This window comes from Citrus clementina, unplaced genomic scaffold, assembly GCF_000493195.1.
Source record: "Citrus clementina cultivar Clemenules unplaced genomic scaffold, Citrus_clementina_v1.0 scaffold_1, whole genome shotgun sequence".
Lineage (NCBI taxonomy): Eukaryota > Viridiplantae > Streptophyta > Magnoliopsida > Sapindales > Rutaceae > Citrus > Citrus x clementina.
The window spans coordinates 2,909,932-2,933,926 of record NW_006263303.1 but is presented as its reverse complement, the minus strand read 5'-3'; the positions used below and the strand labels follow the sequence as shown (position 1 = coordinate 2,933,926).

At 35.5% G+C, this 23,995-nt stretch overlaps 5 protein-coding genes and 1 long non-coding RNA gene across 11 annotated transcripts; 5 read left to right on the top strand and 1 right to left on the bottom strand.

Moving 5' to 3' along the window:
* Window positions 1-1,890: 1,890 nt before the first annotated feature.
* Window positions 1,891-5,153, bottom strand: LOC18054906 (D-amino-acid transaminase, chloroplastic). The gene is made up of 5 exons (XM_006450581.2): window positions 4,587-5,153; window positions 4,439-4,485; window positions 4,165-4,343; window positions 2,930-3,603; window positions 1,891-2,344 (listed from the first exon to the last, which is right to left on the bottom strand). The coding sequence occupies exons 1-5, from the start codon at window positions 4,753-4,755 to the stop codon at window positions 2,250-2,252; spliced, it is 1,164 nt and encodes a 387-aa protein (XP_006450644.1). The 5' UTR covers window positions 4,756-5,153; the 3' UTR covers window positions 1,891-2,249.
* A 254-nt stretch (window positions 5,154-5,407) lies between these two features.
* On the top strand, window positions 5,408-8,862 carry LOC18054905. Its single transcript, XM_006450578.2, has 3 exons — window positions 5,408-6,144; window positions 7,131-7,211; window positions 8,184-8,862. Exons 1-3 carry the CDS (start codon window positions 5,763-5,765, stop codon window positions 8,603-8,605), a joined length of 885 nt encoding a protein of 294 aa, XP_006450641.1. The 5' UTR covers window positions 5,408-5,762; the 3' UTR covers window positions 8,606-8,862.
* Window positions 8,863-11,535: 2,673 nt separating this feature from the next.
* Window positions 11,536-15,428, top strand: LOC18054904 (eukaryotic translation initiation factor 3 subunit L). Its single transcript, XM_006450577.2, has 8 exons — window positions 11,536-12,085; window positions 12,312-12,470; window positions 12,551-12,882; window positions 13,267-13,606; window positions 14,268-14,416; window positions 14,505-14,598; window positions 14,959-15,030; window positions 15,136-15,428. The coding sequence occupies exons 1-8, from the start codon at window positions 11,696-11,698 to the stop codon at window positions 15,178-15,180; spliced, it is 1,581 nt and encodes a 526-aa protein (XP_006450640.1). The 5' UTR covers window positions 11,536-11,695; the 3' UTR covers window positions 15,181-15,428.
* Window positions 15,429-15,954: 526 nt separating this feature from the next.
* Window positions 15,955-17,264, top strand: LOC112095874. Its single transcript, XR_002904018.1, has 3 exons — window positions 15,955-16,060; window positions 16,847-16,946; window positions 17,225-17,264. It is a non-coding gene; the product is annotated as an uncharacterized LOC112095874 (long non-coding RNA).
* A 22-nt stretch (window positions 17,265-17,286) lies between these two features.
* Window positions 17,287-17,923, top strand: LOC18054903. The gene is made up of 3 exons (XM_024178467.1): window positions 17,287-17,305; window positions 17,398-17,502; window positions 17,699-17,923. The coding sequence occupies exons 1-3, from the start codon at window positions 17,291-17,293 to the stop codon at window positions 17,879-17,881; spliced, it is 303 nt and encodes a 100-aa protein (XP_024034235.1). The 5' UTR covers window positions 17,287-17,290; the 3' UTR covers window positions 17,882-17,923.
* A 1,282-nt stretch (window positions 17,924-19,205) lies between these two features.
* Window positions 19,206-23,187, top strand: LOC18054902 (aspartate aminotransferase, cytoplasmic). Of its 6 annotated transcripts, none has more exons than XR_002903851.1 (12): window positions 19,206-19,396; window positions 19,591-19,662; window positions 19,741-19,802; window positions 19,889-19,972; window positions 20,174-20,273; window positions 20,365-20,485; window positions 20,838-21,001; window positions 21,085-21,219; window positions 21,478-21,599; window positions 21,680-21,723; window positions 22,086-22,180; window positions 22,523-22,615. XR_002903851.1 is itself a non-coding variant. In XM_006450575.2 (12 exons), exons 1-12 carry the CDS (start codon window positions 19,304-19,306, stop codon window positions 22,950-22,952), a joined length of 1,251 nt encoding a protein of 416 aa, XP_006450638.2. In that variant the 5' UTR covers window positions 19,210-19,303; the 3' UTR covers window positions 22,953-23,187. The 6 variants fall into 6 exon arrangements, 3 of the variants coding, with proteins under 3 accessions (XP_006450638.2, XP_024033232.1, XP_024033233.1); XR_002903852.1 differs by having other exon boundaries at window positions 22,514-22,603; XR_002903853.1 differs by having other exon boundaries at window positions 19,207-19,396; window positions 21,683-21,723.
* The last annotated feature ends 808 nt before the right edge of the window (window positions 23,188-23,995 follow it).

Sequence of the window (23,995 nt, the reverse complement as noted above, 5' to 3'; positions counted from 1 at the left end):
TTCAAACCAAACAATGTTAACGGCCGGTTGCATGGCTTACATCATTATTAAAGCAGAAAATACAATTTGATGTTGCAATTTAAAGTTGTTTTTCCATTTCCAAGTCAAAAAAAAAAGAGAGTTGTTTTTCCATTATATAAATATGTTATGACAATCCAATTCAACTAAAAGCAATGATAATAATTTAAAAAAGTAATGCTAATATTACAATTTATAAATTTATATTCTAACTTACGTGAAATATGTGTAATTCTTATCTGATTAACTATGTGATAGTGAAATGATAAATAAATAATCATTTAACCTGTGAGATTTTCTAATAATATTATTGTCATGTCATATTTCATGTTAGTATTAATTTAAATGTTAACCATTCCCCTTCCTACACTTGTCGTATAAGAGTTAACACCCATATTTTCTAACTACGTAGAACTATCTAGACGATAAAATTTTGATTTTATATTGTGATTTAAAAAATTATCATCTATTTATTATCTCACATAAAATAACATTTGCTTTAATTAGTTCATCTCATGAGTCATGTCTAATGCCGTGATGTTCGATGAAATTCCTATATTATGATAACACCTTGTGATTACCTCGAGATAGTATTGATGCCTAACATATTCATATAATCCACAGAATTAAAAATTTGGTAATAAAAAATTAAAGAAAATAATTTAACAAATGAGTATTTAAGAAAAGGCAATGTCTCAAGTCTGAACTCAACACTTTTTAGTTTGCAATTTTTTTTTCTTTTTTCAGTGATATCACAAATACGGGAGAATCTGAAAGCAGACCAGACAGGCAAGAAGTGACTGACAACAATTTCAAGTGCAATGCTTTTTATTCTATGGACAGAGGACGTTTCATGAAATCCAATCTAGCCAGTGAATCGAGTACTTGCCTTGTTTTTGTTTTTTTAATGGGGCTTGGGAATATCTTTACAGCATTGGTAATGGCGAGAAGAAAACAAATACCCCGTCACTTTTTGCAAAGGCAAGTGGCCTAGGTAACAACTATTCCCACATATTTTTTTAGCCTTGTCCATGTATGAGATGTCTCGTTGGCTTTCTTAGACATAATTTCCATGAAAAGAAAAATGACAAATTTTGTCATTTTTTTTAAATACATTGAGGTCTCTAATTTCCATTAAAATATGATATAATAATGTTAGCGGTGTAGTGATTGAGATCCATACAAAAGGGTTCCAACAATTCAGCTGATTGGTGGGCATCTTTACTTTGGCAGTCGCATCTGGGATTAGTGCCTAATTTGTTGTATTATTGACTGTCCATTGTGGTTTCCAATTGGAGCGTCCATTTATATTTTTTATGCAGCGTCCGATGGTAGGCTGAGCATGATTGGCTGGAAGAATGAACGTGTTCCACGGCAAGCAATAAACAAAAGAGCTACAGCGACCAAGCTCCTTTGCAAGACCAGGGGCAAACACACAGAAGCAAAGCTAAAAAATGAAAATCAGTTTTGGCAATCTTTTCCCTTCTTATTATGTGCTTTAGCTCTTATTTGGGATTAAGATATTCTAGTTACAGCTACTTGGAAAAAAATTTGTAATTATGAAATAAAAAATAATAAAAAATAATAAATATAAATTTTAAATAATAATTTTGACAAAATTATTAAAGATATAATAATTTTTTTGTTAAAATTCATATAAACATAACTTCCAACCTATAGAAACTAGTATTTATCAAACACTTTAGTGAAAAATTACAGCGGCCCAACCTCAATCCCAAACGCACTCTCAATTGCCTTCCAGGCAACAAATCGTGCACAGGTTCTTACGTTTCGTTGTAAAAACACACCAAAAAAGTACAACAAACAAAGGCAAGAAATTTAATTTTCTATACTGATTTTCATAATAAACAAGCAACACAGTACAGATTTTGCACTATACTAGTTAACCTATACATGGCTCAAAATTATCAAAGATCATGTGTTGTCCTTATAATTCATATGTTTCACTAGAATGCTTTATCCGTGTAAACACCAACAGAGAGACTACACATCACATGTAAAATGGTTCAATTTACATTTTGGACATTTTTGACACCGGGTATCAGATTGCTTATTTGTATGAACAAATTCAGGTGAATTGCAATAGCATTTGCATGTCAGTCTATCTGCCTAGGCATGTAAAGCACTTTTAGAAGAGCAGCTTTGGTTTTTTGAGCTTTGAAGATTGACATCCAACCTTGCAGCACCGAGAAATGTGGTGATGCTTTTTTTTAGTAAGGAACAGCTACTCTGACTGAAGGGGGGCCAGATTGCATGTCCTCCAATATGAGATCCAACAGAGCCTGAGCTATGGGACCTTCTTTGCCTACAAAGAACATCATTGTAAAATTTGTAAATACTTGAACTAATTAAAATCTACATCGTATAAGTATAATAGATTGGGACATGTACATAGAGGAGGGACATGAAGTCCGTAAAGACAAAAATCAAAAATCCCTAAGCCCAAGAACTGTAAATCCTTTAAGATGTAGTTGGTGTGATGAAAAGTAATTTGAAGCAATGATTTCATCTAAACATAATGAGCTTTAACCCTAAGAGATGGTATCCCATGTAATTTCTTAGTGAAGATTTGTACTGGCTCATCTTGAAAGGGAAAAAAGATCCACTTTGGTAGAAAATTTTGAAAGCGAGCGGATTGAAAGAAACATGTGGCCAAAATGAAAATGAGTGCATCCTTCAAAGCAACATCAGATTAAATGACCAGTCAGTCAATCTATTAGTCAACTTGATATTCTCAAACAGGAGGTTTTTCTTAGGTAAACATCACGTGCTTTCTACTGCAACCTGGTTCTACACTGATATGAAAACAACCGAGGGGGGAAAATTTCATGCAAATTTTGGAAACAAATTGTAGTTTTTAAGGCATAGCATACAACAAAAGAGTTCTTACCATTGCCAATGACTTGTTCATCCCATTGCACTACAGGGCGAACAAGAACTCCGCTACCAAGAAGCATCATCTCCTCTGCTTTCTTACCTTCCTCCACAGTGACATTTCCTACCTTAATTCCATGGAGCTTACCCTCCCTTACCAGTGCCTTGGCAAGAGTCAAAACTCTCTTGGCTGTACACCCACTTAAGATTTTATCAAATTGAGGCATCAGAAGCAACCTTTCCTTTGTAACAAATGCAACATTCATGTTGGGCCCCTCAGCAATGAACCCTTCACCATCTAGCCAAATGGCAGCAAATGCTCCAGTTTCTTCAGCTTCCATTTTTGAAAGCACATTCGGAAGGTAATTTACACTCTTCACTGTGCCAAATTGTGGAGGTTTTATTGGGATAGATGAAGTTATTACTTTAACACCTTTTGAAACAAATGGTGAGTCATCTTGAATTTCAATCACATAGAATGTTGATTGATGGCAGCCAACTGGAGATAATTGGAAATCACCCACTCCAGCTGAAAGCCAGTATCTCAATGACCCTTTTCTACACTTGGAAGCACTCACAGTCTGTATGAGTATTCTCCTTAAACTTTCTCGATCAAAAGGAAGTTGAATTTTGGCCATGGATGCTGACCTTATAATACGATCAAGGTGTTGGTCTAATTCATAGAGGTATCTGAAAAGTGGAATTATCATTATAGAGATAAGATAGTAGCATGATTATAGGTAGCCTAAGAATAAAGAACAACAATACACATATTGAATTGGAATGACAGTTGTTCGTCATTTCTAGAAAATCGATGATCAAAACTAACACATGCTTTTCTTTACATGAACTTGATCAAAACTTTGAATTAGGCATTGTGAAGATGGAACATTTTGAACAAGAATATGTGAACATTATAGAGAGACATTCTGGTGCAACTAAAACGAGGGTATGTCATATGGTTCACTTGCAGAAACAACACATGAAAACATTGGTTGTTATACTAGCTAAAAAATGATTGAAGCAAGATTCACAAATGATTACAACAAAGTTACATGAAAAACTCCAGACACAGTTAGCTCAAAAGTTCAAGTAAAAGTAAAGGATAATTTTTGGTCCATTGTATAACTAATAACATGATTTCACTCGAGTGGAAATTACAACTAAAGGGAAGAAGGCAAAGTTTCAAAATTAGAATAGAATAAATGAAAATCAAATGGCAATACTTGTTTTGACGCAAAATTTACTAACCCATCACATATTGCAGCAGTATCAAAAACACCATGCCCTCTGTGGACCATATGATCGTCCATAGGAATCACCATAGCAGCTGGATCTGTTGTTATTCCTCCAAAAATGCTCGAGTACATGGCTAAAAATTGCTGCTTGCTTTTCTGGTTTGCTTGGGTTGACTTTATTCTTTCAATGGCCTTAACAAACATACATATAGCGGCACTTCAGAAGCACTTACATATAGAGCACTAATTAAAGCATACAAAATTGACTATTCAAAAAGAAAATAAACCTCTGAGCAAGATAGAAGTGGAACATCAGATAATTGAGCACTTGAATCTGTATCAGTTACCACAATAAGAGATTAACAACCCAGAACAATATAAAAAAGAAATGCATTTAATAAAAAACAAGCCAATATGACAAATACGGTAACTAACCAATCAATGCTTCGGTTCGGCCACAACTTCTAATGAATCTCATTTCTCCGAACGACCCAGTTCTTGAAAAGCAAAGATTTGGAGAAAATACAGGCAAGTTCTTGACATGATGAGTGAGTTTAGTGGGAACAGGTTGGTTTTGAGAGATGGTTTTTGCGAGAGAAGCCATGGGATCGGGAGCTGAAAGAAGAACGCTGAGATAGATGAAGATTCAAGCAATCGTTCTATGAGTCATGTTAAATTGTATATTTTGTGTTATCCATAATAATGTAGTGACTCGAAAGATTCCGAAATTAAAAAACAACGCGGGTCAATTGATTGCAGCGGTGCAAAAGTACAAAATTTAGCCGGCGCCGATTGAAGAATTTCATTGGTTACGCTCTTTGGTGGCGCGTGGCGTGGTGTTCCCAAGTGAATATATAACCAGCGAGATTCAAGAGGTCCGTTGCTTGCACTTCGACGGCGCGTACGGTCGTTAGGGCACCTGAACGACGTCAGCCGTCAGGTATAATGTGACTTTTCACAATCGAAACGAAATTATGCATTTGTTTAGTAAAACTAAAAAAAAATTTTGAGAAATTTTTTTTAATATTATTTTAAGTGTCAAGTAATTGAATTGATATCATGATAAATTTTATTAAGAGTATAAAATAAAACATAATGATTGCATAACCTTCAAACATTGCAATTTAGTTAGATGCTAATCTTTGAAATCATTCAATTTTGATTTTGGTTGATAGTAATAACCATCGGTTAGTTTTTTTTTTTAATAAATAAAATAAAATATTACTATGCTTAGTACTAACGTAGCAGACCGGCGGGTTGGCAAGTTACGAACCGTACGGTAATATTGTACGCGCCACTGCACAGGAAGGCCCGCCAAATCCCAGAGAAATGCGTGTAAAGTACTGCAAAAATTGAAAACGACAGTCCACCACTTCTCTCTCATTCTTTCTCTCTTTATCTTCCCACATCCCAATCTCCCGACCCTAGTGATTTCAAATCTCAATTCATTACGGCAAATCGAGACCTTTCACTAAACCCTAATCGTAGTGACCAATTGTTGGAAACCCTAAAATCAGTCACATTCTCCAATTTAATGGTTCTAAGATCAGGCCCATCTTTTCTTGAATCAGCGAGTTCCGATTAGGGTTTCGCATAACGAATAGATTGACTATGGCGATCATTGGAGACGCGCTTCGGCAAGCGTTTATGCCGAAGCACGAGTACGAGAGAATACGAGAGGAAGACAAAGCGTGGGTCAAACTTCAAAGACCGTTCTTGATTTCGGCACTGACCTTAATTTGCATTGTGGTTGCCGTGTGTACAATTGTGAGCTTGAAGATTGTGTTTCCTAGTGATTACGGCAGGAGGCCATTTTGCAGCGACGTCAGGCTACAGCCTTTACAGATTAATGTGAAGGGTGAAGGGGGAGATTCGGATCTGTTTCCGGGCGCGTTTTATTTGACGGATCAGGAGACTGTTGATTATTACTGGATGGTTGTGTTTATTCCTTCCACAATCATTTTCTTGGCCTCTATTGTCTACCTCGTGGCAGGTAATAGATTCTTGACAACTTTAATTGAAATGCATTCTCTACTTATTTATGTAAATTTCGCTGTGGGCATGCGGGCTTTTGTTTCAGGCCAATTTTGTAGCTAAATTTGATTGCTATTGGTAGGTTAGTGTTATTCTAGGTAGCATGGAGAAAGAAATAAAAATTACTTAGAGACTTGTGTAACTCTGGCAACAGGTTTCAAACTCCTTTCAGATAATTTCAAGATTTGCTTTGGTGCAGTTGTCGTTCTTGGAATATCTTTGTATGAAATCAAAAGAAATGGACAAAAGATACATTGTTAATTAGAATGCCCTATCTTTCTTCGATTAAAGTGGATCTAATTAGAGCATTTTCAAATGGAAGATTTTTCTTTTGAACAAAAGCGGTCATAGTTATGCATTAGTTTAGTGAAAAACTTAAATTTGGCAACCAGTTAGGCAAAAGACAATCGTTGGGGGGGGGGAGGGGGGTCACTGTACTTGATGAAGCAATATTTAATAGTGAAAGTGAGGTTCCCTGACCAAGGGAAAACGGGAAGCTGGCTTGATAGGCAGTTCCTTTAGGTGATTTTAAGCTTTTGAAACGAGCATTGCACTCATTTTATGGTCCAGACACATATATTGAGTTCATGTATGGTCTTGAAATTGTTGAATTCGAGCTCGGTACCCGGGCCCCCAACAAAAAAAAACAAAAAAGAGTTTTGCTTGCATCTTGGTCCTGCTTCGGTCGTGAAATTCTCACCAAAGATAATCATTATCCTGAGGTCGTCCTTTGAATCTGTGACTCAATTTTCATTTTAAGTTGCTTGTCTTTGATTTTAGATGAACGTTAACAAGTTTATTCGTTTGATACGCATTTTTATAATGTAGTAATTTGTGATTTGATTTCTTACCGAGAATTTTTGTAATCTTAAAGATGGTCCTCAGTTTGATTTCTTGTTTTTAATATACTTCCTGCTCAATTCACATGGTTTGTCCATGATGCAGGGATTACTGTTGCGTATACTGCTCCACGAAGGCATGGATGCTTAAATGTCGTTGAAAACAATTATTGTGCTTCAAAAAGGGGTACCATTTTTTCTTTGACTTGTGCTTTTATATTGGTCTTCAATTATTTCCTTGCAAAATGTTTTCAGATTACTTGTATTGCAGCCATCCAGAATTTAATGGGTACATTAGTTTTTCCCAATACGGAGGCAATCTATTATTTTTAAATATAATGAAATTGGTGGGTTATGAAATGTCAGTGCTTGAACAACATTAGAAAGCATGTCTCTAAGTGGTGCAAATGTTTTAGATGAGATACTGTTGAAGAAAAAATGGGAGGGACCTCAACTTACTCCAACGATCCCATGGGGGTAAATAACAAATAAAATGGGGAAAAACTGAAAAACTATATTCCTATTATCCTTTTTCTATTTCTGTCAGGGGGTGGTGGTGATTTGGAGTGAGATGGGGTGGAATGAAAGTGGCAAAATTGAATTTGGAAGCTATCTTTAAACTGGATCAGTAGTTTTGTCCTTTGAACTCTAGGTTCTGCGGTTGACGTTTGTGGCCTCAGTTAACATGATTTGTCATTGGCCTCATTAACTGATCAATGATATCTATGATCATTTTAATCAGATGCTATAGTGAATTAAGATGAAAAACTATGTGGTTGATTGATGGATTACTGTTGATGCAGATAACATGAGATTGTCTTAAGCAAAATCCCTGTTTAATTAACAACAGCTGGTTTAGAGAGATAATAGTTAATATGAAAGCAATTTACAGCAGTTGGGTGAATGATATTTACTGTTTTTGCCCTCCAAAAGATAAGAACTCATTAGATTATCATGACCATCTGGTAACATGCCTAAATTAATTGAAAGGTAAACCAAGACAATGAACGTTTTCAATTTTTCTTTTTTCTTTTTTAATTTTTAAATACAAATTGCAATGTCTTTATATGATATGCGTGTGGAGGCTGGTCATGCAATGATTTGTTGGTTATTTGCTTTGAGTGCACCTCTTTAACATTTTTGTCATGCCAAAATCTAGGTGGGGTTCGTTGTCTATCAATTCTGAATGCTGTCTTTGCCATCATCTTTGGTCTTCTTGCATTGTTTCTTGGTTCAAGCCTTTTGACACTAGGTAGCAGTTGCTCTGTACCCCTGTTTTGGTGCTATGAGATTGGATCCTGGGGGCTGGTCATTCTGTATGCAGGAACTGCCTTCTTCTTACGAAGAAAATCAGCTGCAGTTTTTGATGATGGCGACTCTGATGGTCGAAACCTTGGAGTGGAAATGTTGGAAGCAAATCCCTTGGAAGTCACTCCAGATGTGGAAAGGCGTGTTAGTGAAGGTTTCAAGACATGGATGGGGTCATCATTCTTGTCCTCAGATGAAGAAGATGAACCTGATGATTATCTGGAAGCACCGCCACAAATTACTCACACTGCTTCTAACAGGCAACGGGTATGACCTTTGATTAAGTGTTCAGATGTATACAGCTTCTTAGAATCCAATTTTTCCACAACTCAAGCTTCAGAAGACGTTTTAACGACCGAAAGTATCAGAAGAGGATGGAGCTCAATTTTGGATGCTTCAAAGGATACTGTACAACGCCATTGGGTTGTAATTACAAAGCTTGGAATGATGTCCATTCAATTCCCGTCTGTTGTATTTGTCCTCTTGAGTAATCTTTTGTGAATAATATAACCATATGTTCCTTTTATGCATGCTGGGCTCAGGTCATGGTGAAGCATGAGTTTTGTTTTCTTTAATCTTACTCGGTCTTCCCTTTTTATTTTCTTAAAGACGTACCCACCGCTACAATACTACAGAACATACTAATAAAATACCCACCATTAAAGCATGACATGATTATAAATTTTAATGGTGCTTTCAAGGGGTGTTTTGCAAACCCTTTGGTAGTCGAATTTGACTATAATCAAGTTCATCAACATATATTATCGTCTCAAACTTAACACTGTCATTGCGGATGCTTATGAAAACATGAGTGTTTGTTTCCACGTATAAAATTGTAGTCAAATTGATCAATCAACCTGTGTCATTTGATGAATAAAAATCCAGTACTCCTAGTCAAATTGATCAATGTAGTTTTACTTCTTCCAGACATTTTCGTATTTTAGAATCCACCAGTGGGGGCTGAGGCAGTCCTATATCTCTTTTCTTTTAGCATGTAATGGCAGGTGCCACATGAGAGGGGAAAAAAAAATGTAAAACCTAGTCAGCTAGATGCCTTCCCAATTTGACAATTAGTTAATTTTTTTAATCAGTTATTAATTAATAAAACACCGCATATCATGCGGTCATACTTAACCATAACCATGTTCAGAACCTATTCTACGTTAGCCATGAGACTGGATTAGCTCTGGGACTGCGCCTGGTTGGACCGCCAGAGTGGAGTTGCCTTGGAACAGCACCCGCTCTGCTAATGAACTAAGCAGATGATGGCCAGCAGCAGTACCAAGTGTGTGCTGAAATTGCCTTCACCGGAAGGGCTACTCCAAACTTGGCCTTTTTTGTTCTTGTCTACCATTGCCAATCTGCAATAATTCAAAGAGGAAGCTAATTGAGACGATATATAAGCGGTTTCTATCGAGGCAAGAGACTGTTTCAGGTCAGCATTCAAGGAGAGATTGAGAAGCACGGATGGTGAAAGAGTTTGGATGACGACGGGGGAGGAGGATTTTGAGAGGCTAAGAAGAGTCGATATGAAAGCTCCATCAGTTTGTGCTAGCAAGCTCCTGTACTGCGGACTTACCTTGGTGATGCATGGAAGCCAAAGTCTGGAGAGCTTTTTGTTGATCTTCATAAGAGTCTGATTGCGCTCGAGAGACACCATGCATCGATGATGGTTTCATGAACCCCGAGGTGATGACGTGATATCAAAAAAGCAGAATGCAGTGCGAGTCAGGACGTTGTGTAGATATATATATATATATATATATAGTTCCAATGTTTAATTTACAGCTTTGGAAAATCCTTCACGTCTTGGAAATTGGAATGCAAAGTCTTCCCCTCTAATATCGAAGCCCTGGAGTGGAGATTATTTTTTCAGTATTTTATATATTACTTATTCAAAGGCAAATTAATGCACATGTTATTTCAGCCGTCTCATTACTTACAGGCATCCAAATGTTAGGAGCAAACTTCATTCTTGATTTGGTAAAAGAAATTTAATTCTCAATGAACTTTCCCGGTAGGGAGACGATCTATCATTTTTAAATATAATGAAATTGGTGTCTTATGCAATATGTATCAGTGCATGAACAACATTAGAAAGCACATTTTCAAGTGGGATCAGGATTATCTCATTATTTGATTTCTTATTGAGTAAAAATATATGTGAGTGATTACTAATTAATAAATTAATTAAATCCTACACATATATTATCATTTAAAGACACATGACACAAAATCTTTAAAATCTCATGAGAGCTTAAATCAGGAGAGGATTTTTATCCCTGCAAGTGATGTAGATGTTTTAGGCGTTATTTGATATAATTTTTCAAATAAAATTTATTTAAGTAGAGCTTTTATTAGTATGACTTTTATAAGTAGACTTTTCACCAAAAAATATTAATTATTTAGTTGTCAATAAAATTTAAGTTTTTTTAAAGTTATGCAATAAAATGAATGAAAAAAGATTATCACATAAATAAATGATATTTTAGACATGTTAACATTTTAAAAAAAACTTTTCAACCTCTACTCTAAAAAATCCAAAATTTGAGGTTTTACTTCTATTAAACAAAATAATTTATTTAATCTTTAAAAGCTGAACTCAAACAACAACAACATTATTTAAAAAGAGTTTATGACATTAAATAAATACTTACGGTCATTAGATAAGCTATACTAAATAAATACTTAAATGAGAAACTATTGAAGAATAAAAGAAAGAAACCCAAACTCACTCCAACAAACCCAAACTTAGGGATGTCAAAATCCGAATCCGGATCCTTATCCGGATTTGCATTATTTATTGTGGATTCGAATGAGGGTTATATATGTACAGATTCTGAGTATCCAAATTCATACATTTATAATATTTATTTGTAAATTCACAATATTTTAATAATTTAAAAAAAAATCATCTAATACTAAACAAATCTAAGATAATCTTACATAATGTTTTATGGGTACTTGCGTGTATTATGTGTAATGGATTTTTAGTTTAGGGTTTGTATTTTCTTATATAAATTTTAATTTTTATTAATTTATTTAAAAAAATAAATTCGAATATTCGATTTTTAAGATGTAAGTGGATCTGAATCCGCATCCGGATAGGTGTGGATCCCCAATTTCAAGCCTTTTTGACACTAGGCAGCAGCTAGTTCTTAAGTCGAACCTAATGGGTTAAAAGCCCAAAGGCCAACCAATCAAATCCTAATCCAATTGCACATCCGCTCTCTCAGTAAACCCTAATACTCTCTTCTCTCTCTCTCTCTCTTTTCAGTTTCTCACTCTCCATCCCATCTCCTCCTCTACCTCCGCCTTTCCCTTTGTATAGTACACGAATTAAACTCTGATCTATAAGCAATAATGGCGGCGGCTAGTTACGATTACGAAGACGCTCCGGCCGATTACGATGGTTCAGCGGATGCGCGCGCTTCATCCCAAGACCTAGGCTACGACCCTAACTTCGTGCCTGACTCCGTAAAGTCATTCGTTGTTCATCTTTACCGCCACATTCGCGAGAAGAATGTCTACGAGATCCACCAGATGTACGAGACGTCGTTTCAGAGTCTCTCCGACCGCCTCTTCAAGGATACTCCCTGGCCATCCGTTGACGCCGTCGCTCATTATGTTGACAATGATCATGTTTTCTGTCTTCTCTATCGCGAGATGTGGTTCCGCCACTTGTACGCTAGATTGTCGCCTACTCTCAAGCAGAGGATTGATTCTTGGGACAATTATTGTAGCCTGTTTCAGGTAAGCTTATATTATCATCATGAATGATTTTTCCACTAATTTATTTAACAGTTATGTTATTTAGAGAGACTGTTTAATTAAATAACAGTAATGGTTGAAATTTTGGCCGTAGAGAATAATAGTTTGCATAAAGTGATTGAAAATTTGGCCAGGAGAGTAATAGCTTGTGTAACTTTTGAGAGGTTTTAATGTATTTCCTTATTTACGTCTGCGCGTGTGTTATCAGGTGGTGCTGCATGGAGTGGTGAATATGCAGTTGCCAAACCAGTGGTTGTGGGATATGGTGGATGAGTTTGTTTACCAGTTCCAGAGTTTCTGTCAGTACAGAGCCAAGATGAAGAACAAGACAGAGCAGGAGATTGCACTTTTGAGGCAGTATGATCAGGTTTTGTAATGGTTTCATCTCTGTTCTTCTCTTTGGTTGCCATTATGGAATGATTTGAGACGGTGATGGTCTTGCTACAGGCTTGGAATGTTTATGGCGTGCTCAATTTCTTGCAAGCACTCGTGGAGAAGTCGATGATCATTCAGATTTTGGAGCGTGAGAAGGAAGGCCTTGAGCAGTTTACAGCCACTGATGGTTATGATTACAATGGTGGAAGCAATGTGTTGAAAGTTTTGGGGTATTTCAGCATGGTTGGTTTGCTGCGTGTTCACTGTCTTCTGGGTGATTATCATACTGGTCTTAAGTGCTTACAGCCAATTGACATTACTCAACAAGGTGTTTACACCAGTGTTATAGGAAGTCACATTACTACCATTTACCATTATGGGTTTGCCAATCTTATGTTGCGGAGGTATGTTTATCCTCTGGTCTGTTACCTGTTTGTTTTACATTCTTTGTATCTCTCTATGTATGTTCATAAATCGCTCTTCTTTTGAATTTTTATGTGTTTGATAAGTTTATATGTTCGTGATAGTTGATTGCTGAATGATAATTTCCTCTTGCTTAAAAAATTTGTTAAAAGAGTTTGGACCATTACTAGCTTATGGCAAATAATTTTCAGACTATATCCGAGCTGTTCTCCCCCCCCCCCCCCCACCAAAAAAAAAAAAACAGCACATCTCCCACATTCTTTGAAGTCATTGTTCATCCTTACTAACTGTTCTTAATCTTTGTTTCCCTTTGTCGTTGGATCTGGATCTCATAGTATATGGTTTTTCTTTTCTTTTCTCTGAAGGTATGTGGATGCCATTCGTGAATTTAATAAGATTCTCCTGTACATATACAAGACCAAGCAATACCATCAGAAATCTCCACAGTATGAGCAGATACTAAAGAAGAATGAGCAGATGTATGCCTTGCTGGCAATTTGTCTTTCTCTTTGTCCCCAAGTGAAGCATGTTGAGGAGACTGTGAACTCGCAACTACGGGAGAAATATGGGGAGAAGATGATTCGGATGCAAAGATATGATGATGAAGCATTTTCTATCTATGATGAGCTCTTCTCGTATGCATGTCCTAAGTTCATTACTCCCTCTGCTCCGAGCTTTGAGGAGCCTCTTGTAAATTACAACCAGGTATGTGCTTTCTGGGTTATGTGGGCCTGCATGTCATTGACCAGCTAGTGACTAGTTTAATAAAGAAGCATCTAAAAGAAAAGCATTCTATTGTTGTGGAGTTAAATATTGTTCTTGGTAGCTAGCACTGCTGGAGGTCAAAGTAGCACAGAAGTAATGCTTTAATTACTTATGGGTTTTGAGCGTTATGAATGCTGAAGGAGAAAGTATTGGGGAATTGAAAAGTAAAAAGTGAAAGTTGTCAAGTAGATTGGGTTGAGTAATTTTCGATAACATTTAATGGCTTAGGTTTCAATAGCTAAAACATCATGATATTATCCCAAAAGAGCGCCAATGCTATGAAAAATTTGGCTATCTGAAATTCAGTCATTTGTGCTATTGATATGAGAACTTAAACAAGACCCACATGTATTGTTTGGAGGTGCTGTACAATCTGATGTACTCGTGTTGTGAAATTTGATTTATTAAAGCTTCTTAAAGTCAGTTTTTATAATTGCATTAAGACTATGGTGCAGACACAAAGATGTGAATTTCACTCTTAGCTTTGTACATAGTATTTCCTCTGTATTTTTCTTTTCCTTTGGTAATGTAGTGTTAACCAAGTTTTTTGGTAGGTAATTTGGTTTGAGTGTGATATATGGTGTGGCTTATAATTTTGCAGGATGCCTATAGACTCCAGTTGAAGCTTTTCCTTTATGAGGTGAAGCAGCAACAATTATTATCAGGAGTCCGATCTTTCTTGAAAGTGTATTCATCACTGTACCTTTCGGAGCTTGCAACTTACATGGAAGTGGATGAGCCCACTCTTAGGTAGAATTTTGTCTTTTGGTCTGTTCGTCCTTTTGTATTGATCTTATCGAACGTGATTTTCTGAGTTTGTTGCCATAATGTTTTATAGGACTATCCTGATGACATACAAGCACAAGACTCACGCCGTTGATTCTGATGGGAAGATTACTTCTAATGCAGATGTGGATTTCTACATTGATGATGTATGTCAGCTTGCTGTTTTTCCTTTTTTTTTGTGGTTTAATTTTGAGGTCATTTATTTCACTGCATATTCTTTTGGCTTTAAGTTGCAACATTAGATATACGCGAATATTCCTTCATTTGGCTTTCTGTCTGACTGCACTTGTGTTTGTGTGCTGACAGTCACATTTATTCATGCAACTATATGTATGATATGATGTAATGATAAAAGTTTGACAATGATTGCTGGATTAGTTATAGGATATTCTATGTAGAAGTAATTATATGACTAAAATTACTTGCAAAGAATGAGATATCTATTGGAGGTTCTGTGGAAGAATTTCTATGCTGTGGCACTGAAATCATTATCTCCATTGCTGCAGAATATGATTCATGTAGTTGAGTCCAAGCCGGTGAAGCGATATGGTGATTTTTTCTTGCGGCAGATTGCCAAGGTATGCCCATTTTCTTTTCCTGTCATAAACAAACCTTCCTGATTGTAACTTGATATATTATTCTACATGAACTGTTGTTACAATTTTTCCATATCGCTTGTGCAGCTCGAAGGGTTGATTAATGATTTGGACAGGGTAAGGCTGGACTGAGCTGACACCATGCCGGACTTCAACTTCTCTGCTGCTTCCGGTTTCCCCTTCCTTTTTCTATCTATTCGATAAATGACAGAGATTTTGTACTACTTAGTTGGCATTTTCTCGTTTGAATTAGTGAGATGTCTATGTTTAGCTTTGGAATGTAATTCAGTTTCTACATTTTTTTTTAATTTAAAAAATTATTATACATGTATTCTTAGTAGTTGCACCAAAGGAGTTAAAGAAGTTGCTCATTCTGTCGACAACTTTTCAGCTCGCAATTTTGCCGGTAGTTTTGAAATTTTCTAATACGCACCCAGCGTTATGCAGGCGATGCGGAGTTTATATAAAATGGACAGTGTGTTTAAGACAATTTGAAAATTTAAACCTCAAATATAAGTGAGAATGGATTTTTAAACTAACCATGGTAGATTTTTGGGTTGTGGTAGAATAATTCTATCTATTTTAACCATTAAAAAATATATATATGGTATGCAATTTCAACGTGCAATGTTGAGTTGGGTTTGCAGTTCGCAATCTTGATTGGATGAGAAAGAAATTAAGAAGTAAAGGGTACCAGCGGTCTATGTATCGCCATGTTGAAAACGTATGAACGGTAGGTAAAGCATGCACTAAACTTTCAACTGCGCGGTGTTACGCTGTGTCTCTCTTTATATTGTTGAAGGAAAAAAGGACGAGGTTGTAATAAGAGAACAGCAGCAGAACCAAAAATGGTGAGGTGTGCCAGGTGTTGTTTGCAAAAGTCCATAAGGATTGTGAACCTGATAATTCTTCTGTTAGCTATTGGAATGATTATTTACTCCCTGTGGCTTCAAAAGAAATGGAATGGTGGTGTTGCTCAGCTTCCAGCAACTGCATCTTTTCCCAGACCATGGTTTTAGTTTCTATCCTTGTTTGGTTTATTAGCTTCATTCGCTTATTTAGATTTAGAGCCTCCTTTTATTATTATTATTTTTATATCTCTTGATGATGGCTGATGAGATGGGTTATGCTGAAACATAAAACTTTTTGCCCAAGTAGTGGCTGTTTCATTGTGGGTAGCTCACTAGTCGCTCTCTTGGTAGTTGTTCTGGTTGGGGTATGTTTTCTTAATTGATTCCTCTTAAGTTAGTAGATATAAAATTATTTATCCATTATTTCAACAAGTTGTCTATTTGCTCCCGTTCTGTATATGTCATTAATCAGACTACGTTTCTCTAGCTGGGTAGCACGTTGTGCTTCCAAAGCAATGTTTATGCTATTAAAATTGTTTGGTAAACGTACCTGATAGACAGCTGTTTGATGAGTAATCTATATATTATTCTTACTAAAAGTTTACCAAAGCATCTATCTACTTTCACTTGATAACTAGTGTTTCCATTTTACAGTAATTGTGGCTTCGAAGCCATGACACCACAATTCCAAACCGAGCCGTAGTTTCTTAAACATTGTGGAAATTGCAAGCATGTTTTTAATGGAACTAAGAGAACCTGGAAATGAGATAACTGAAATGTCATTCCTACATATGCAACATGTTTCTTCTTCATGCGCAAACAGAGTCTATACACGCATGTTTAGGATTGGAAATTGATTGGCATACATCGTCTTAGGAAATTCACTTTTCACCCTTAATTTATGATTTACCACACTTGTAAAAAAAGTTTCTTTTGTTTGATCACAGGTTTATACTCACATGTTTGGGTGTCGGAATTGCCGCTTGCTTGAGCACAGTCGTTGGTCATATGGTTTCAAATTGTATCAGCCATTCTACTCTTTGTATAGTATCCTTCTGATGAGCTTCTTTACCTCATATCCGGTACCCTTGCTCAGAAATATATTATTAAATGACAATTGAAATTTTCTTTCTGGAGGATTTGGCTTCCACTGCGTGCTTAGTGAGGGAAAAAAAAAAAACCCAATTTATATATACGATGCTGATCATATTTGTTTTCCATTTTACAAGCTGATGCATAAGCTATGATTTTATAGAATTTTATTTGTACTTCTTTTACTATTCCTATTCATTGGCTCATCAAGTTAGTCCTCAACTTGGTTTTAGTACATTGTCACAATCATCTCCCTCCTTTTACTTGAACTTGCTGTGGTTGTTGCAATATTCTTCAGGATGGACTGGAAAATGGTATGCTTTTACAAGATTGTTTCGTTAGGATTGCAGAACTACTCTCATTCTTATCATTAGATTTATTTTTCAAGCATGTGGATTTGTCACAGCTATTTGCCAAGTTAATTGACAAATACCATACAAAGTTCAAGATCTTCTTGCTCTTCCATCTAAAGATGTGTCGGTTCGTTACAATTCTGATTTTGGTGCCACAGGTAACAAATCCTGTATTCCTGATATTGCTTCTACTGATGGAAGTTGATTAGAACCAGATAGAGATGACACGCTCGTATTGTTATTTGATTTGGATAATGACGGAATGCTTGTCTACCAATTTTAGTACCATTTAGTTAATGAAACATTGTTCTCATTTCAAAATAGACTGACATTTTGTGGTATCCATATTTACAGATCAATGTCCTCGCACTAGTAGTTATCAGTCTCTGGGCTATCGGCACTGAGCAAAGAAGGCACAGGAATGATTCAGAACAAGCCTCTATCATTCAGTCATTTTTGGTCAGGCCTAACTCGCCTGTGCCTGATACCTCAAGACACGCTTGCTGCAGCTGTGAAAATTTACCGGAATCCACCTGAATGCCACTGTTAATTGCTTGTTAACATAGTACTTGCATGGATGCCCCATTTTTTGTTATCATTTTTTTTTCCAAATCAGCACTTTATTTATAATACTAAATAAAAAAAAAATTTCAATTCTGCTTTGTGTTTATGAAAACATTCTTGGAGTTCCAGATAGTCCTATCTTTGCGGTAACTTTCAATCTCTTTTGTAATAATTTAAATATGTCTTTCTCTTGCCATCCAGCTAGCTTAATTACTGTATGTTTTTACCCATTTGATTGCTGCGCTGACTGAAGCTAGCTCGCAAACCTGAAATTAAAAGTTGCACCAGTTATATTTTTCATATGTTTTTTGCAGAATGACTACGGGTTTTTTTTATTTAAATATGCCCCATTTGTGTTTAAATACCAAATCTATACCCCATTACAAACATATACCTTCTGAAAGTGTAAAAAGTAAAAAATAATCTAAAAAAACCATCTATTTACGTTTACTTTCTCTCTCATGACTTCTACATAATAACACAACCAAAGTCGAGTATACTCGACTTTTTACCTGATTTAATTAAAAGGAAAATTTTCATTTTAATTTGAGTCGAGTATTCTCAACTAATTACCGAACTTCAATGAAAAGTCAAAAAATTTTGCTGAATGAATATTGGGTAAAGTTAAATTAAAGTAGGGTATTCTCGACTCTTTACTCGACTTACTTGAAAAAATTAAAAAAATTTCAAATAATTTTTTTATTTCAATTGAAGTCGAGTATTCTCGACTATTTACCCGACTAACATGAAAAAGTCAAGAATTTATGCTGAATTACTAATTGTGTATGGTTTGGTTAAATAGTCGAGTATTCTTGACTATTTACTCGACTTATTTGAAAAAATCAACAAAATTTCAGATAATTTTTTTATTTCAATTGAAGTCGAATATTCTCGATTATTTACCCGACTAACATGAAAAAGTCGATAATTTATACTAAATTACTAATTGTGTATGGTTTGGTTGAAGTTGAGTATTCTATACTATTTATCTAACTTCGAGGAGTTGGGTTTAGTTTTATGAGGATCTAATTGTAGTTATTTTTATATATTTTTTAATTTTTTAAAGTATATATGTGTAAAATTTAAGAGTGTTATAATTTTAGGTATATATCAAATATTTTGAAAGAAATGGGTATATCCCACTCAATTCTCCCTTCTTATCAAACAAAGGAAGCTGAAATTTTTAAAAGACTATTCCTGTATATATTTTATTTATGCCTACGCATCATGAAAGTTGCACAATATTTAATGAAAATAGAATCATTATCGACTTATGAATAAGAGTTATAAAAATTAACAACCTAAAAAAAAAAAAAAATCAACCACACACATCGTTTGTGGCTGTATCATTACTCTTTATCTAATTATCGTAGTCTCTCAAGTTCAGCATACAAAATGGAGTCAAAGAATTCTGAAAAAGCAAAGGAATCTGATGGCGATTCTGCTTTTGAACAAGTTGCTCGGGCTGCAGATATTCCCATCTATGCGGTAACTCTCAATTTTCTGTTGTAATATAACATATTTGATCTTTTGCCACCCAGCTAAACTAGCTTACTACATGTTTTATAATTGAAGTTGATTTCGTCGCCACTGTTATTGGTTCCTTTGTGATGCTTTGCTTTTTACAATTTCATGGTGTTTTAGTTTCTTATCATATTGAATTACATTTACATACCCCACAGGTGATGGCTGCTTTCAGAGAAGACCCCAGCCCAATGAAGCTGAATTTAGGCTTTGGCGTTTATCGTACAGAGGTGGGTTTCAGTCTTTACACTTATTTATTTTTGATAAAAAAACAATTTCACTGATTGACTTTGTTCATCAAATTACAGGAAGGAAAGCCACTGCTTCTTAATGCAGTTAGGCAAGCTGAGCAGTTACTAGTTAATGACTTGTAAGGTATTTCTTTCCCTTCTCTCGTAGCAATGGTGTCTTTAAGTGAATTGGTGATTTTAAATTCCCAATTTCCTCGATATTCAGGTCTGCCGATAAGGAGTACTTGCCCATTACGGGTCTTCCAGAATTTAATAAATTGAGTGCCAAGCTTATTTTTGGTGCTGACAGGTACTGTCGACAGAAGTATTGATCTGACAATTTTTTGTATTCTTTGATATTGGAAGTTCATAATGCGGAATGTATTTTGCAAACTTGAATATGGTAAAGCTGTCTCACTACATTTTATGCTCGCCCCGTTTGTATTATCAAACAAATATGAAAACTTTTTTCCTTGTTAAATTGCATATATATTTTTTGGTTTGGAGGCAGCCCTGCTATCAAGGAGAACAGGGTGAGCACTGTCCAGTGCTTATCTGGTAGTGGCTCACTGAGGATTGGAGCTGATTTTTTAGCAAAACATTACTACCAAGTAAATCGTTTACTAAATTTGAGTTTTTTGTATTTCTTCTTTTCAGTTATGCATGCGTATGATTGTATCAGTTGACTCCCTATTTTTGCAGCACACAGTGTACTTGTCCCAGCCAACATATGGAAATCATCCGAATTTTTTTGCTGCAGCAGGGTTAGCTATGAAGACTTACCATTACTATGATCCCAAAACAAATGGGCTGGACTTTCAAGGTTAGAATTCTGTGGGACAAGATCAAAACTACCTGCATCTTAAGGTCTTACCATTCAACTATCATCACCTTCCGTGCTAAATCTCTAGATGGAGCTTTACATTCATATGGTCATACTTATTGTAACCGTCTTAAGTTTGCGTGAATTTTTATCTTGATCTTTGCTTAATATTGATCTGTGATTGCAACAATGCCTTGTTATCATTTAAAGAGCTGCGTGGTCTGTTGAATAATTACCTATAACCAAAAGTGATGATATTTCTCTCAAAGGTCTGTTATGGGGCAGGGTATTTTTTATTTGTTTTCATTGCTTTTAAGTGTCTTATAGCATGTATACTTTGGTGGGTGACAAGGCATGTTGCAAGACCTTGGTGCTGCTCCATCAGGAGCCATTGTGCTTCTCCAAGCATCTGGTCATAATCCTACCGGAATTGATCCAACTGCCCAGCAGTGGGAGCAAATCAGACAGTTGATGAGATTAAAAAGGCTATTACCTTTTTTTGATTGTGCTTATCAGGTAGGCAACTATTTGATTAAAGCTTAAAATTTCAGTTTTCCACTGAGCTTGATAGATATAATGATGGAGTCCGCTCAAACTAGGGTTTTGTCATGAATATGGATGCTGATGCACTGCCTGTTCGCATGTTTGTCGCTGACGGTGGTGAATGTCTAGTAGCTCAGTCTTATTCAAAAACTATGGGACTATATGGGGAACGTGTTGGCGCACTAAGTGTTGTAAGACATTAAGATAATCTCCTTCTGAAGTTACTGTTATCACTGTGTGTCTGTATCGCCTGTGCAAATCCAGTTCTTGACCTGCAAAGTATTCTGAGTAATTTTCTTGTTTTTTTTCTTTCTTTCTTTCTTTTTTCCTGTATAAGACATTGCTTACTTATTAGCATTATTTAATTCTTGTACTCTCATTCTGTCATAGATATTTGCATAGAATCCACTTCTATGGCATGTCATTTGATTACAAGTTTTATTTTATAGGTTTGCAAGACAACTGATGTTGCTAGCCGGGTTGAGAGCCAGCTGAAACTTTTGATTAGACCTATGTACTCGAATCCTCCCATTCATGGTGCATCCATAGTGACTGCTATCTTGAAGGATAGGTATTGAATTTCTCACTAAGTGATTGAGGCATTATGGCTTATGGATTTAGCAATGATACAACATTTTGCTTATCAAACAGCAGATACATTCATGGTGTGTACATTCTGAGTGCCTTACAGGATGGTAGGTAGCAAACTACTCAGTCATTCAGGTGTTTTGGCTTATGGATGTCTGCTGCTTTTATACCAAACAATATTCTATTCATATGACCAAAGTATACAGTATTCCTGTAAATTTAGGCAGTGAATATTGTACACTATATTCTAGAAACAATGTGTTTAAATCTTATATTATATATAAAAACAGGCCTTATGATTTTTTCCCCCTTTTTTCTTTTTTGGTCTCTCTTTTTGAATGGAAATGACCAACACTATATACATGTAGCTGTTAAATCTTGATAGGATGAAATATGGATTGCAAAAATATGCTTTGTTGTTCTTGCTATAGACATTTCCTTATTGATGCTATTCTGGTGTTACCTGTAGGGAAATGTACAGTCAGTGGGTAACTGAGCTGAAGCAATTGACTGATCGAATTGCCACCTTGCGCCAACAATTGCATCTTGCTTTGCTAGATAGAGGTAACACAAGCTATCAATTAAGTTCCGCTGGCCTTAACTACTCAACTAAGCTGGTGAATTTTACTGTCATAATTGGTGGACATACATATCAATGAATAATTAATGTTGCTTGATAATCAAACTGTAATGTAGGTGACTTGAAACTACATAAATTGTGATTGTCTGTGGAAAGATGTTTTGACTTGCTTAATTCTGTGATATTTTAAAATAGAGTACTACTTTTAATTTGGTTACTGACTTGCTGCTAACTGATCAGCTCATGCACCTAGTTTGTGTACAAAGAGGATGTAGTCTGCAGTTTCATCTAAATTTTGGGTTTGTAACATCTCTCAGTTTTGGCAGGTACCCCTGGTGACTGGAGCCATATAACCAGGCAGGTCGGAATGTTTTCTCTAACTGGATTGAACGCAGAGCAAGTTGCCTTCTTGATCAAAGAATACCACATCTATATGTCACCTGATGGGTAGCAACATTTTCTGTTTGTTTTGATATTTTATTGAAACTCTCAAAATCACTATGTTTTCTGTCCATCATCAACACCCTAATTAGAAATGTTACTCGAACTATTCATGCATTCTTCAAGTTCTATCACCTTAATGAAGTAGCTTCGCTTGGCTAACCTAATAAATCTTGGAATTCCCAAAAATGATTTGTATCTTTTATGTTTTTATCTTTAATTTTAATTTGCAGGAGGATTAACATGGCTGGGCTGAGCTCTAAGGCAGTTCCTTATCTTGCTGATGCAATCCATGCAGCTGTCACCCTCGTCTAAATCAGCTCTTTTTTATTTTTTTCCCCAGAACATTATTGTTTGAGTTGGGTGGATTAGCTCTGCACTCAAACTTCTTTGTTGCAATATTGTCACTGGACCAAATTGGAGGTTAAATATTGAGAGTCTTGTGTTATTGAAGAATTTAAATAAGGACAATGAGTCACTCTATATAGATGTTTTAAGCATGGATAGATATACATTTACTAAATTGTCAATAAGTGTTGCTCAAAATTCATCGACTGGCTGGAGCGTGGGTTTGAATTTATTATTTAGCTGCCCAAGAATCTTCCTATCCACACAGACGTTAACGCTTCCAAGAAGTTGACAAAATCTTAATTTAGCCATGCAAGAAGCCACTGCCCCATTCTCGACCCGATTCTCTTCCTGGGACGATTAACGAGTTTATCGTAAAGAGACGGCTACATGGTAGCCTTACGAGCATAGTAATTACTGCGCCTCGACCCGCGCGACACACAAAGCTTTTTCTCACATATCACGAAAATTGCCATCACCACCTCACTCTCCGAGAGGGACGGTGGCAAAGAGGTCCCACCTATCCTATACTGTCAATAGAGCTGATAAAATATGTTATCGAGTTGTGTTTGTGTAGTGTCGAATTCTTATTTTATTTGTGTAGTGTCAAATATAAGTCAGAATCAAATATGATATATTTAATAATTATGATAAAATATTAAAATTTTGATCCAACACAAAATAAATGGGTTATTTAATAATTTGTCTATATGTGTGTATCTACTAATATTTTATATATTTTATACTATTAAAAGTCAAAATTTATATAAAATTTTATAAAAAAATATTGTGTATATATTCATCTTTAAAAAAAATTAAGAAGATAATTATATATAATATTTGAATTTTAATAATTAGAACCTATAAATTAATTCAGGACAGAAAATATAATCATGTTATTATTCTAAAAAATAAATTAAGAATTTTAACCTAACTCAACAAAAATTATATTAATTTAAATTCGATCTATTTAACAATCGTGTCAAATTTAACGATTTATATCCATTTAT

Excerpts from the sequence above, each read along its gene's own strand:
- LOC18054906 (XM_006450581.2), bottom strand. The coding sequence starts at position 4,755 with ATGGCTTCTCTCGCAAAAACCATCTCTCAAAACCAACCTGTTCCCACT. Across the intron at positions 4,344-4,438 it reads CACTTCTATCTTGCTCAGAG|GCCATTGAAAGAATAAAGTC; the intron begins GTTTATTTTCTT and ends ATGTTTGTTAAG. Across the intron at positions 2,345-2,929 it reads TGAACAAGTCATTGGCAATG|GCAAAGAAGGTCCCATAGCT; the intron begins GTAAGAACTCTT and ends TGTTCTTTGTAG.
- LOC18054905 (XM_006450578.2), top strand. The coding sequence starts at position 5,763 with ATGGCGATCATTGGAGACGCGCTTCGGCAAGCGTTTATGCCGAAGCAC. Across the intron at positions 6,145-7,130 it reads TATTGTCTACCTCGTGGCAG|GGATTACTGTTGCGTATACT; the intron begins GTAATAGATTCT and ends TCCATGATGCAG. Across the intron at positions 7,212-8,183 it reads TTATTGTGCTTCAAAAAGGG|GTGGGGTTCGTTGTCTATCA; the intron begins GTACCATTTTTT and ends GCCAAAATCTAG.
- LOC18054904 (XM_006450577.2), top strand. The coding sequence starts at position 11,696 with ATGGCGGCGGCTAGTTACGATTACGAAGACGCTCCGGCCGATTACGAT. Across the intron at positions 14,599-14,958 it reads TGGATTTCTACATTGATGAT|AATATGATTCATGTAGTTGA; the intron begins GTATGTCAGCTT and ends CCATTGCTGCAG. Across the intron at positions 15,031-15,135 it reads TCTTGCGGCAGATTGCCAAG|CTCGAAGGGTTGATTAATGA; the intron begins GTATGCCCATTT and ends TCGCTTGTGCAG.
- LOC18054903 (XM_024178467.1), top strand. Across the intron at positions 17,503-17,698 it reads TTCTGATTTTGGTGCCACAG|ATCAATGTCCTCGCACTAGT; the intron begins GTAACAAATCCT and ends CCATATTTACAG.
- LOC18054902 (XM_024177464.1), top strand. The coding sequence starts at position 19,304 with ATGGAGTCAAAGAATTCTGAAAAAGCAAAGGAATCTGATGGCGATTCT. Across the intron at positions 19,397-19,590 it reads CAGATATTCCCATCTATGCG|GTGATGGCTGCTTTCAGAGA; the intron begins GTAACTCTCAAT and ends CATACCCCACAG. Across the intron at positions 19,803-19,888 it reads CAGTTACTAGTTAATGACTT|GTCTGCCGATAAGGAGTACT; the intron begins GTAAGGTATTTC and ends CTCGATATTCAG.